The sequence below is a fragment of the Trachurus trachurus genome, assembly GCF_905171665.1.
Source record: "Trachurus trachurus genome assembly, chromosome: 3".
NCBI classification, from domain to species: domain Eukaryota; kingdom Metazoa; phylum Chordata; class Actinopteri; order Carangiformes; family Carangidae; genus Trachurus; species Trachurus trachurus.
In genome coordinates this window covers 8,203,008-8,215,756 of record NC_139893.1, presented here as the reverse complement: position 1 = coordinate 8,215,756, position 12,749 = coordinate 8,203,008, and the positions used below count along the sequence as shown (strand labels likewise).

At 40.2% G+C, this 12,749-nt stretch overlaps 1 protein-coding gene across 2 annotated transcripts in view; it reads right to left on the bottom strand.

The window, feature by feature from the left end:
* Positions 1-12,749, bottom strand: part of mettl15 (methyltransferase 15, mitochondrial 12S rRNA N4-cytidine) — a 45,108-nt gene that overhangs the window by 15,903 nt on the left and 16,456 nt on the right. For both annotated transcript variants that reach the window (XM_083993147.1, XM_083993148.1), the window contains exon 3: positions 5,424-5,560. In XM_083993147.1, the coding sequence (XP_083849273.1) occupies positions 5,424-5,560 (137 nt within the window). The remainder of the gene's footprint in view (positions 1-5,423; positions 5,561-12,749) is intronic.

Genomic DNA, 12,749 nt, shown 5'->3' with positions numbered 1-12,749 from the left:
AGTCCCGAGGTATTTCACTTGTTTCCTGCCACCTACTGTACTGACATAATAAAGGCACAACATGAGGTGAGATGAACAAGGTGCTAGCTAACCTGAAAACAAAAATGAAGAAAGGCTCTCTAAAAAAAAAAAAAAGTTTTTTTATGAAGTGACCAATCAAAACAATAAGACAAAACATGCCAGAAACCTGATTCTGGGTTTTGTCTTCTACAGTAAAATCATATTTGTACCCACTCAGTGAAATTAGTAAAAATGTGTCGTAGCGATGTCAAATTTCAGTCCTTCTCTAAAAGCTCTATCGTGCTAATCGAAAGGCTTGTAATCAAATGCAACTCTATTATATCTGAATATCTTACACAAATTACTTAATTAAAATTCTGAAGTGTGTGTCTGCCCACACACAGGTGATGGACGCACCTTCCTCTACACACTGCGCCTTCTTCTACAACATGTTTTTATAAGCCACTGAAGGATTTAAAAATATGCAAAACAGTTACATAACATTTCTAAATTATTAACTTCTTTATGTGGCTTAGACACAGAGTTGGAGATATAAATGCCTTATGTAAGGTCTTATATTATTAAAGAGGACAAGTTTCAGTGGTGTATGTGCTGAGGTCCAAATGTGGGCTCATAATTGCTTAAGAGATCTGCACTATTTATAGTTGTAGCACCCCACAACATTGACATCATGCAAATGTTTCTTATTCTGGCGTCTACTAGATCAAGTGTGATTTTCCCTGAAGCCACGGAGAGACAGCTTGAATCACGGATCTTTGCTGGTGACAAAGATCACGAGTCAGAGCTGGTGACACTAGTGAAAGGACACGATCAAGACAATTACTCATAAGATCAACATGTAATATTCTTTTAGTGCAGAAGCCGTACGCTAGGTTAAACAAAAAGTTATGAGTTAAAATTAAGTCAGATTGAAATTTGAATTGCCGTCATATTGGAGGGTTGGCAATATCAGTCATTGATCCACCAGATTATAAAACTATTTGACATTACTTAACTACTTTTATTAACATGAGTTGGAAACTTTTTGAATGAAATATTTGGTGTTTGATTTTGGCACTAGTGCGATATTTGTGGTTTCCTGCGAAACGTCTCAACCACTGAATAAAATACCATGAAATTCATGTTTTCCTCAGGATGAACTGTAAAAACTTCAGCAGTACCTTAACTTCTTATGTAGCATCATCACAGGGTCCAAAATTAAACAGATTGATCAAAATGTATTTGGTTTATGAACATGTGCCACCAAAAACAACAGGCTCATATAGAAATTTGTGCAAATTTTACCAAATTTTTGCATCAAGAAAAAGGAAATTGCGCCTCGACATTCAACACTATTACACACACAAAATTGAGTCGCCTCTAAATTCCCCTTAAAAGTCTCATTTAGATATTGTGATGTTTCAGTCATCTCTTTTGGGCTAAATCTATGACAATTGACTTCATTTGTGCAGAACTTTTCTTTTTCAATAAGCACTCTTATTTACTCTGGTTCTGTCTATGACAAAAAAAATGATCTGTTGTTCTGCAGACACACACGGATGGCTAGAAATGTATCAACAATTGTTAGATACCCTGTGGCTATTCAATGGTGCACAAAATTCCCCACAACAGTCTTTTTGAGACTACAGGCTTCTTTGAACCTGCCAAAACACTTAACAGATTAAATTACAATGAGTTCATGAACACGACGATTTTACAATTTTACAGTTTGTGTATCTTTGTGAGACAATTAAGACGATTTCGACAAAAAATGCAAAACACTACCTCACTTATTAGAAATTCTCGGCGCTTTCAGCCAAAGATTCTAATTTTTTTTTTGTTCAATATTTTTGCATAAAACATAAAATTGAGCTGCACCTTTATATTTCCACACAAACCTTCCCCTCACTAAATATGTCCTTGCCTGGCTTCACTCCTTGTTCCTGTCCATCGTGAATAAGGGTACACTCAGTGAGGACATCAAGAACCTTCACAGCAGTCTCAGTTGGAGTGCACGCTCATTCAACACGATGCTGCCTCTCCTCTTCACATACGAGGCCTGAAATATTCCCATGTGTTGACCTGCTCAGTTCCTTTACCTGCGTCACTGAAGCCTAAGACAAGATGCTGATTGATTGCTTTCAGCAAGGGAGCGGTGATGAAAATATCTACAGTCCAGTGAAGAAAAAAAAGAAAAAAAGAAAAAAAAAAAGGCGGGTACAAGCACAGAACAAACACACACACAGGTTCGTCTTCTTCATAATGCTTTTTGCTCAGAGTTTTAATTCGTGCCACCTCAGTTGACGTAAGAGAGGCTATAAAAAAAACAAAAGCCCCTCTGTGACTTATTTACCATTAAAGTTACAGGAAAACGGTGTATTTGTGACTAATGGCGAGCTCTCTCGTAGAAAACTCACCAATAACGGTTAAATTGCTTCCCTGCTGCTCCCTATACGCCTGGATTTTATCTTCATTTCAAGGTTCAAAAAGCTCGTTTCCGGGGGAGTTAGGAAAACGTTGTGGCACAGATCAGCAGCGTTTCTAAATATGGAAATCGACACTTCCGTGGATGTTGTCTGTGATGTGTGATTGATTGATTGAGGTTATTAATCAGCTGCTTAGAGAAGACGGACCGGGCTGCTTGTGTGTCGTACTGAACAACAGTATTAAGTAGAAACGGTAATAAGATTATTAATAAAGCATTTTCTAGCTGTTAAAAATAATTATCTACTTCCTCTTCCTGTCATATTTACACACATACAGAGAAAATACAACATCAGTCCATGTTGACTTTTTGAAACAGTTAACTACTCAGACCATAAAACTGTATTTGAATAACTTATCCTACCTACCTATACATATTCTCAGGTAGATTTGTTTGTTTGTTGTTTTTGTTTGTGTTGCGTCCACACCAGGGACCGAATCTCACTCAAATACCACAGTCAACAATCAGCACGGTGTTTTGGTGTCTACTGTACATCTACCTGGGACTTGTGTACTCTCTTGTTGGATGAGGCTGCGTTCAGATCAACTTCAGTCGCGCATGAACAAATGCAAGGCTGTTGTTTATTTGAATGTTGATCAAGCAGTGGATACTTACATAGAGAAGTCTGCAGGGTTGTCGTGCAAAGATTGTCGAACCATGGTTGACTTTTGCTGCCATGCGTCGTTATTTAGCATGAAGCCACGTTGGCAAATCTAATTTTAAAGGGATAGTTCAACATTTTGGAAAATTGGCCCATTGCCATAATCGCTATAGTCATAGCAGTAGGTTCGTTACCTTTAATTGTCGGTGCAAGCTGTTTTTAGAACGGTGGAGCAGAGCCGTGAGCTGCTCAGAGCTACGCTACGGAGGCTAATGGGATTTCTTGGTTTCCCTCATCAAACTCATCAAATACACAATCCAACAACTCCAAAACGCTCTGGTGGACAAGTTGTGACCTGCACATTCACCACACTATGAGATAATAACAGAATGTTACCAGACAGAGTTGTTTTAGAGGTAAATTCATGCAAAACTGCTGATGTGCGTTCCCATCGGGCGCAGTTTTTCAACAAGCAGTCTCTGCATTTACCTCGAAAACAACTCTGTCTGGTAACGTTCTGCTATTATCTCATAGCGTGGTGAATGTGCAGGTCACAACTTATCCACCAGAGCGTTTTGGAGTTGTTGGATTGTGGAGTTTGATGAGTTTGATGAGGGAAACCAAGAAATCCCATTAGCCTCCGTAGCGTAGCTCTGAGCAGCTCACGGCTCTGCTCCGCCGTTCTAAAAACAGCTTGCACCGACAATTAAAGGTAACGAACCTACTGCTATGACTATAGGGATTATAGCAATGGGCCAATTTGCCAAAATGGACATGAATGTTGGATTTTCATAGTTTACATAAGTTGGGAAATCCGATACTCAATAAGTATTATAAAGCCTAAAGAAAGACAAATCACTATTATCATTTAAACTACTAAAACATTTTAAATGAGCCAAATAAATAGAACAAATTTATGGAGGTAAATCTTAACTCAATGTCTCAGATGCTGATGAAATCTCATATTGTATTACTGTGTGTGAGTGTGTGTGTGTGTGTGAGCCCCATATGCACACATGTAAATCCAATGTTTGCCTGTATTGGCTTTTCAGTGACGCTTGCTGCCTTTTCAGATTTATAAACGTTTATTGTGGGCACAACTGCTGCAGTGCTTCAAGTGCTGGGAAGTCATAGCAACAACAAGAATGGTAAAAAAAAGAAAGAAGAAGAAGCCGACAACAGCAAAGACTCAACACGCCGGCAGACAAATCCCATTGAAAACACGGGTGAATATCATTCAGGGTTATTTTCATTAGCTAATCATTTTAAATAAAAAAAGGGACACGCAAAAAAAACTGAACAGAAATTGTACCGAGATTCACACCGAAGCTCAACAGTTTGCTCTGAGGTTGTACTTTCCTCCAGACATGGGAGTACAGCGAGGAGAGAAAATCCTCTAACCCTGTTGTGTGGATGCACTGCGTAGGAAGCCGGGGTCTTTTACTCAGGCTTCCAATAATATTGGTTAATTGCTAGATTTCTCTAGCTTCTCTCAACTTGCATCACGAGTAGGCGTGGAAGAGTTTACAGCAGGGGTATATTGCTGCTGACAGAATACAGTGTTCTCATTCTCTCTCTCCCTTAATTGTCATTCCCTGCTCACAGGCACATTTCTCTGGCAGATTCCCTTGAGAGAGGTTTCCCCAGAATCTACGTAAAAGGATTCCTTCCCACGCCATGGTCTTAGGAACATCTCATTTTCATCCTCCTGCGCCTTTTGCTCATGCACACACATACTCCCTCTCACCCTGGCATTGTGTCCTCGTGTCTCCCTGTTCTCTCACGCTCATGTTTTCATTTCCTTCTCTCTCTCTCTGTCTGCCTCTCTCTCTCTCTTTCTCTTAACTTTTCTGGGCTTTTCTCTCCACTCCCACCCCCTCCTCATATCTTATAGATCCTCCGTGGGAGGCAGCATCTCCCTCACACTGCAGGCGTGGGCCCTTACTCTGACAAATGACATGCGGAGCCCACCAGCTTTGCGTGGGGGGGAGAGAGAGAAAAGCTTTAAGTTAAGAAGGAGGAATGGATTTGATTGGACGGAGAAACTCAGGGGCTGTATCTTGGCGAGCAGCATTTGATCGGGCTCAGGCAAAAGGAGTGAGAGAAACACAGGGAGAAAGTGCAATACTACATCGCACCTTCAGTATGTTTTCAGAAATAATGACCACAAACCAAACACACTGCTGCAACAGTTTGAGGCTGTCAACTGTGGCAGTAAAAAAAAAAAAAACTTGCGGCGAAAACATTGACCATGATATAGAATAAACATTTGTCTGGATGGCTTCTAGCTTTAACTTGTGTTTTGCTTCAGCTGATCTTTTTCAATAAAGCACTTACGAGTGTTCCTTGGCTAACTGCTCGGCCAGAGAAAACGCCGTGGGATCTCGGTCCAAGGCCAGGACTGTAACTTCAGGGACCGTGTTCAGAATCGCTTTGGTGTGACCACCACCTCCAAATGTCATGTCCAGGACCACCTACATGCGAGAAAGCAAGAAAACAACACGTTTATCTCACAACAGAGCAGAACTAAACATGATTCATCATCATCATCACGTTCTTTATGTTTCATTCACAGCGTTACATGTGTCATTTTTAACCTGAAAAGGCTGAAACTATAGTTTTAAACTGAGGAGTTTTCTAAGTTTTAGGTTGATTTCATCATCATATGTTGAACTGATACAAAAGTTTTAAGTGTAAATCTCATAATCCAAGTATAAATGTTGCATGTTTTCAGTTTTCTCTCGAGTTTTATTTACATTTTCCTGCCTTGTCAATTGCTTCGAAGCTAAAGCAATAAGTAGATACATAATTCATTATCTGGTGTGATAATAAAATTGATTTCCACCTCACATTGCAATCTGCTGAATCTGCTTCACTGAAAAAAAAGTGTTAAAGTTAAAGACCCTCTGCGAGTTCTTCTGTGTTATTTTGTTCTGCCCTTAAAATTTTTAAGAGACTGTGACATGTTAAAATTTTAATGTGGCAGCAATTTCATCTGGGAAAAATCCCACTGACACAAGATAAACAATGAAGCCTTAAATTACCTATGATGTCTCGCAAGTTCTGGCCAATGTCAGTTATTTCCTGTGATTTATTTTGGAAGTGCCACAGTAACTAAAACATATTTATTCTCCCCTTCAGTGAACCTCGCTCCAGCTCCCCCACGGCCCTGCACGGATAAGCAGCAGCAGTATAACAAAGTCTTTAACAAATATATAACAAAGTAAGTATCTCACACGATTAGCTGTGTGATCAAACAGTTTCAAGGCGTTAACAAGTGAATATTTCCCGTCTCTATTTCCCTCCATCCTTCTATAACCGGTTGAACCTGGATTGAGGTTTTTAGTCTCAACTTTTCCGACCAATAAAACTTGTCCCAATTAATTACGTCAAAGTGATAATTATGTGACTGATCAATCGATTCCGCCCGCTGGGCTTAATCTACAGATCTGAACGAGTCTCATCTCATGATCAATTCAATTGAGGATTCATGCTCTAAACAGTCAGCTCACTTGACACCGGTACTATTTATACACCTAAGAAGGTCTTCAATAACACTGTTAACCAAAAGTATTTGACAAGCATCGTATGAAAACGCATCTAATCACTTTATTTTACATTTTAGAAACCATCCAGTTATCTAGAAATATAACACAAACAGACATCAGGATACTGTAGTAAGAGTGGTACTAGTAATTAAAAACTACAATGTAAGGCAGCCATAAGAGAGGTGTTAGGACAGAAAGATAAAAACAACAAATCTATAGGAAAGAAATTCCCTTTAGACAAATAACATTGATTCACATGGTTGTTCTGCATTTGGCTTAAAAGAAAGAAGTCCTGACAGAGAAAACTGTGACTATTATAAACCTTTAATTGCTCCGGTGCAAAACATTTCATTAATTTACCCCCAAACAAAAGCAACAATGCCACTGAATATATCTCCGTCAGTAACTTTTCATTTGCCTTGAAGAAGACGCACGCATCAGTAATCAGGTTTAAAATCTTATTCAAGTCAAAAATGTTTAAATACGCGTTAGTATCTACTTCAGGATATTCTCATATGTGCATGTCAGCGTTACAGTGTGCGAGCATTTAACTGTGAAACACAATTTATGAATGTTGTCATGAGGGGCAGGGAGTGGGAATCTTTTATCAAGCAAATGTCCAATACCTGCCAACAACTCTGCAGCATCTTTGCTGTTAGTCATGTAGCTGTTAACTCAGCTGTATCCATGGCACAAGACTTGCAATGCAGAAAACATCTCTTGTCCAGGCACATTTCCTTATATACCTTCTGTATTTCCTGACTACCACTGCTTCAAAATAAAAAAAAATAAAAATCCAGCCCTGCAATGACAGAACAGTCTGAGATTGTTTGAATAACTGGCTGGATCATGCTTTACTTTTTCTTATTCTTTCTTTTTTTTTTCTTTTTTCATTTTTTACATTTCTGCTCAGTGATTTATTATAATGTCAGCAAATGGTAGGGAACAGATGTAAAATGACACAAAAGGAAATGCCAGCTATTCCCCACAAAAACATTAAACCTGTCGATCGATAGTGACGTTGAAGGTGGGGTGTGTGCGTGCATGTGTGAGGGAAGAAGTGATCAATGGCGGTTCCCTCTCCTTTCCAGCGCACAGCAGCAGATGGGGAGGGGGTGTGGGCTAGTGGGATGAGTCACACGCATAATGAACTTGCCTGTTGTGCTATTCAATACAAAAAAAGGAAAACGAAAACAGAAACACAAACAACAAAGTAGGCTGGCTTTTATCGAAACAGTCGACACAAGCAAACCAGGAGACAACTGGTCCTCTAACTGGAGGAGTGTGCGACACTTGTCACAACAATCTTTTTTGTCACATCCTGAGGAAGCTTTGGCCAAAAGAACAAAAGGTAAAAAAAAAGAAAAAGAAAAAAAAAAGCCTATTTATTGCTCTGGTGCAAATGACAGAACAGGCTGCAAGCAGATGCTCAATATTCTTAGAGGTGGTTGTTAGAAATATAAATATTGTATATTTATTCACATTTGTATCACTGCTGCACTGAGCACAGTCACTATCCATCTTTATGAGGTTTAAAACAAGTTCCTCCCCTCTTTACTTACACACATGCACACACAGAGAGACACACACACACATGCACACACACACAGCAGATAAACTAAGCTAAAAAATTAAGTGCATGCAACCCAAAATTGAGAATGGGTGTTTGTGTTTACAAGGTCATTTATAAGGTAAATTGAAAATCTAGTTCCTTCACCCTGAGGGAAAACAGGCTTCTTCAAAGCCTTTGAATGCTGCTGTGAAAATCTTCCCTCTCTCTTTCTCTCCCTCTCCCTCTCTCTCTCCCTCTCTCTTTCTCTCAAAAAGCCTGCTACTTTTGCCACCAGATGGACAAAACAACTTCTTGAAAAGATTTTGTGATAATGGGTTTGGCATTTGCGATGATGATTGACACCAAACTTGGGGAGTGAGTCATTCACATTGATATTTCATACAGAGGGGTGTCAGCGAGTCTCTCACCTACACCAGGCCTTTCCCAGAGAAAAGCAGCAGACTGGAATTAAGCCAGCACACAACACAACATTGTGGGTCATGTCAGCTCACTAAATGCAGAGATGAACTTAAAAGAAAAGTAATTACTGTGGCTCTATGTGTGTGTGTGTGTGTGTGTGTGTGTGTTTTTTTAGTACTCTCTAATCCAGAGTGTGTAATATCTGCCTTTCCCAGCAGAGGGAATAGGAGAGTTAGGAGTGGTCCAAGTGGTGCAGTCCAACAGTGAAGCTGCAAGGTGCTATAATGCAGGACACAGTCACCCCACAGCATTCTTGATGAGAGCTTTTCTTCCCAAAAGGAAAAGGTAAATACATTATAAACTCTTATTTGGTGTGCTACGTCCCAAAAAAACAAAAAAAAGTTAAGGTCAGAGCATCCGTTCAGAGAGAGACTTCACAGACATATATGATGTGGGGAGGAAAAGGATTGTTTTTGCATTAATGAGATTTTGCAAGCTCATTTAACGGTAAATAATATCCTAGCCATATGGAGAGAAAAAAAAGGGGGGGGGGGGGCTCATCTCACGTCTTCTTATGGTTGAATTTATTAGGAAAAGGGGAACAGGAACCTGAGAGAAGTCTGAGTACTCACCTAAATCCCACTTGTGACTCCCCAGCCCAGGTCAGTTACAGTGGGGGATCTAAAATGTCATTGAGGGGAGTTTTTACAGATCTTGTTACACTAACACACAGACCATTAGGGAGACAGATACACAGGTACAGGATCGCTTTTCTTGTCGCGTCCGTTGCCATGGGAAGAGTGGAGGTAACCGGTTTGCATTTCTTTCTCTGTCACACAAAGTTCAAGGCGAGATACAAGTGCACACGAGTTTGGCAGTTTTTTTTTTTTTTTTTCTTTACGGCATGAATAAGACGTAAGCCGGACGTTGTGATTATGAGGACTCACATGTTTGTTTGTTTTTTATCCACTGCAGAAAGTGGTGGAGTGTGTACATAGTACCTGGACCCAACTGTGCATATAAATCTCACACTTAAAACGGCTGCTGTGCTCAAATTACGTCAAGATTATTATTATTTTAAAACACGTTTATTTTTTAAACACGACCTCAACCACCTCATCGCAGCCTCATCTGTTTCTCTTACAGCTTACCTCTGCAAATGAATCCCAACTTTACGCTTTTAAAAAGGGTTTAAAAATAAGTTTCCTCCTCTATTTAAACTATTGTTAATAGGTGTGTGCATCGGTCTTCTTGCAGGTGGAAGGAAGGCGGAGGTGGGGTTTGCACGAAACAGATGGTCAGTGAGAGCAGACGAACTCAAAAGGCATGAAAGCTTCCCCGCAATTACTCTGTCAAGAGATTATGTTGACGGTGATCAGCGTCGTCTGAGACGCATGTGGCACTAAACATACTAACCTGTGTGAGTGAGTGAACGAGTAATACAGGAGCACTAACATGTTGACAAAACTCTTCGCCAGAGGGTTCCTTCCAAATGCGTCTCTGTATGTCGAGCTAATCTCCCTTTTGTCGAAGGAATGCTGCAGAGTTACGACAAATACTTTCATTCCTCGTCTATTCAGCGGTGTTTGCACTCTTTTTGGCGTGAGTTTGAATAAAAAAAGGCACCCGAGGAGGTATTTGAGCTAGGTAGGACGAGACACGTCCACACGCGCAACAACAGCGTTGTTTGCCCCACGAAAACACCCATCGAAAGTATGTCTGATCTAGGTACCTTCCAGATTAAAATCACGTTTACTTATCCCCACTGATGAATGTTCAAACAATTAGGGGAAAGATTCTTTTCACCGTCAGAATTGGCTTTAGGATTTGAAGGGTTTGTAAACTCATAAAGCCCATGAAACTAAAAAGTCCAACCAACCTATGAGTCACATGAGCTACACGTGAGGTATGAATATCATTTATCACACTTGTTGCATCTTTTCTGACATTGTGACTCTAAAAAAACTTCCTTTTCAGGAAGAAGCAAAGAATTATCTGATCAAAAGTTATTAAAACCTGATTTTAGTCTCACTTCCTCCTTGTTGAGGAAATAAAAATCACCCAAAACCAGACTAGTCGTCCCCCAAACACATAACATTTGACGCTATTGTGCTTTTAAAGAGATTAGAGAGAAAAGATCATCACTATGTTTGTGTATGTTGTTCATCATTGCCAGTCAGCGTACTGTTGCCGGCGCTGCACGCGAGTCGCGCTGTTTGTTTTGCTGGGAAGTGCTCACACACCTGGTAACATGTGCACGCAGGTTTAACAAGGCTGACAAAAGGTTAACTTAACACTACCGGAGATCAAACAAAATGTAATCGGGGCACGAATCACGATGCTGCTACATACAGTCCTACTGTATAATCTGACCGGCCTGTTCACACATGTTTCTTAGAAGTTCACACTTAACTAGAATTGTAATTGATGATTCATTCAACAAATTCATGTTCACGAGAATATAAACAGACCCAAAGGGATGTTTTCAAATTGCTTCTTTTGTCCTGCCAATTTTTTTTCCCTTTCTTTTTTTTTGGTATTCAGCTATGAATGAAAAGGCCACAGTTTGAACTAATAAAAAAAATCACCTTGAAAACCATCAGTGCTTTAACCATTTCAGTTCAGTTTTTTTTCTATTAAAAAAAAAAAGTGCTAATCTGAGTCAGTCAATCACAGAACACTGCGGGCATGATTTCGTAAAAGGAAGCGATGGCAAGCTGCAACTGCAAATCGAGCATCTTCCCCTGAGGAAAAAGTGACTGGGCAAGAGAGCGGCGGAAGAGTCAGAGACTAACAGAGGAGGGTAAATGTGCATCATTTACTGCTCAGCCACATCCACAGAGACACAGTGTATATAGTGCAAAAAAAAAAAAAAATCAACACTGACTAATACCCAGTGTTAAGAGATTGGATGCACGAAAACATTCACTTCAGCTGGACTTTCTTTGTTGGTAAAATTGTTGTCAAGGCCACACTGACTAGACACTGACTAGTCGCCTGTGCCTTTTTTTCTAGAGACATCCCTTTTTTGGTGATTGGCTGCAACATAAAACCAGCTATGGGTCTACAGATGTGTGTGTAGTAAGTTCTCAGTGTAGCGCCATGCAGGCAGAGGACATACTGGATAACTATCTAAACAATTTCAGGAAGCTGGATAGCCTGTTTGTCATGGTGTGTGTGTGTGTGTGTGTGTCCTCCTCACACCATATATAGCAAATTTCAGGCACAATCTTGGCTGTTATGAAACACACAGGCATGAATAAGTGGATAAGTTCCTCCTGCAATGTCTAAAAAGAACTACACCCATGTTATAGATTAGTTTGAGTTGTGCACAAAAGGTTTCCAGCAATTTTGAAACGCTTGTAACTCTTGTTTCATTTGTTTGCCTGTCAATGACATCATATCTCCTATATCATGGTGGCCTGCCAGAAGACTTCAATCACACTAATTGAGCCACATGTTTAAGATGCACTTTTTACCCTGTCGTCACTTTAAAGTATGTTATTTTAACCGAACGAAGATTTTTCTCATTGGACGTCACGTCTAGATGTTAAGTGAAGAGAGAATAAAGGCGTCGCAGCCCCTCGGAGACGTCCGGAGTTCCCCAAGAAGAAGCGTTTGCTTGTGAATCACAGATTTTTTTTGACATGAAACTGTTTTATTCAGTGTTTCTATTGGTTTTAACCCCCTGGTACATTCGTTATGGAGAGGATGACGCCTCTGTGGAGAATTTGCCTGTAAAAACCTCCAGAACGCACCGGATCATAAGTTATCAGTGGAACAATCGAAATGTAAACAGCTTCCAGTTTCCAGCTCTTCCCCCGATGTCCCAGGTCCACTGTACAGCAGCGGTGAAACACTAACTTTTAATGTGAAACTGCTTTATTCAGTGTTTTCTCCATTTACAATCCCCCGGTCTGTTAGTTTTTGGAGAGGATGAGACCTCTGCAGATAATTCAGCTCCTAGTAAAAAAAAAAACCTCCGGAGCGACTGACACTGAAGGAATCTAAAGCAGGAGATGCTGACGGCAGCGGTGGTGAAGATACCGACTCCCATGATCCCACGCTACCTCACGACGTCATCAAACGTTGTGTTTTGACTGAAGGACCCCATAGCGGCATAAATTACTTAGGGTGCATGTT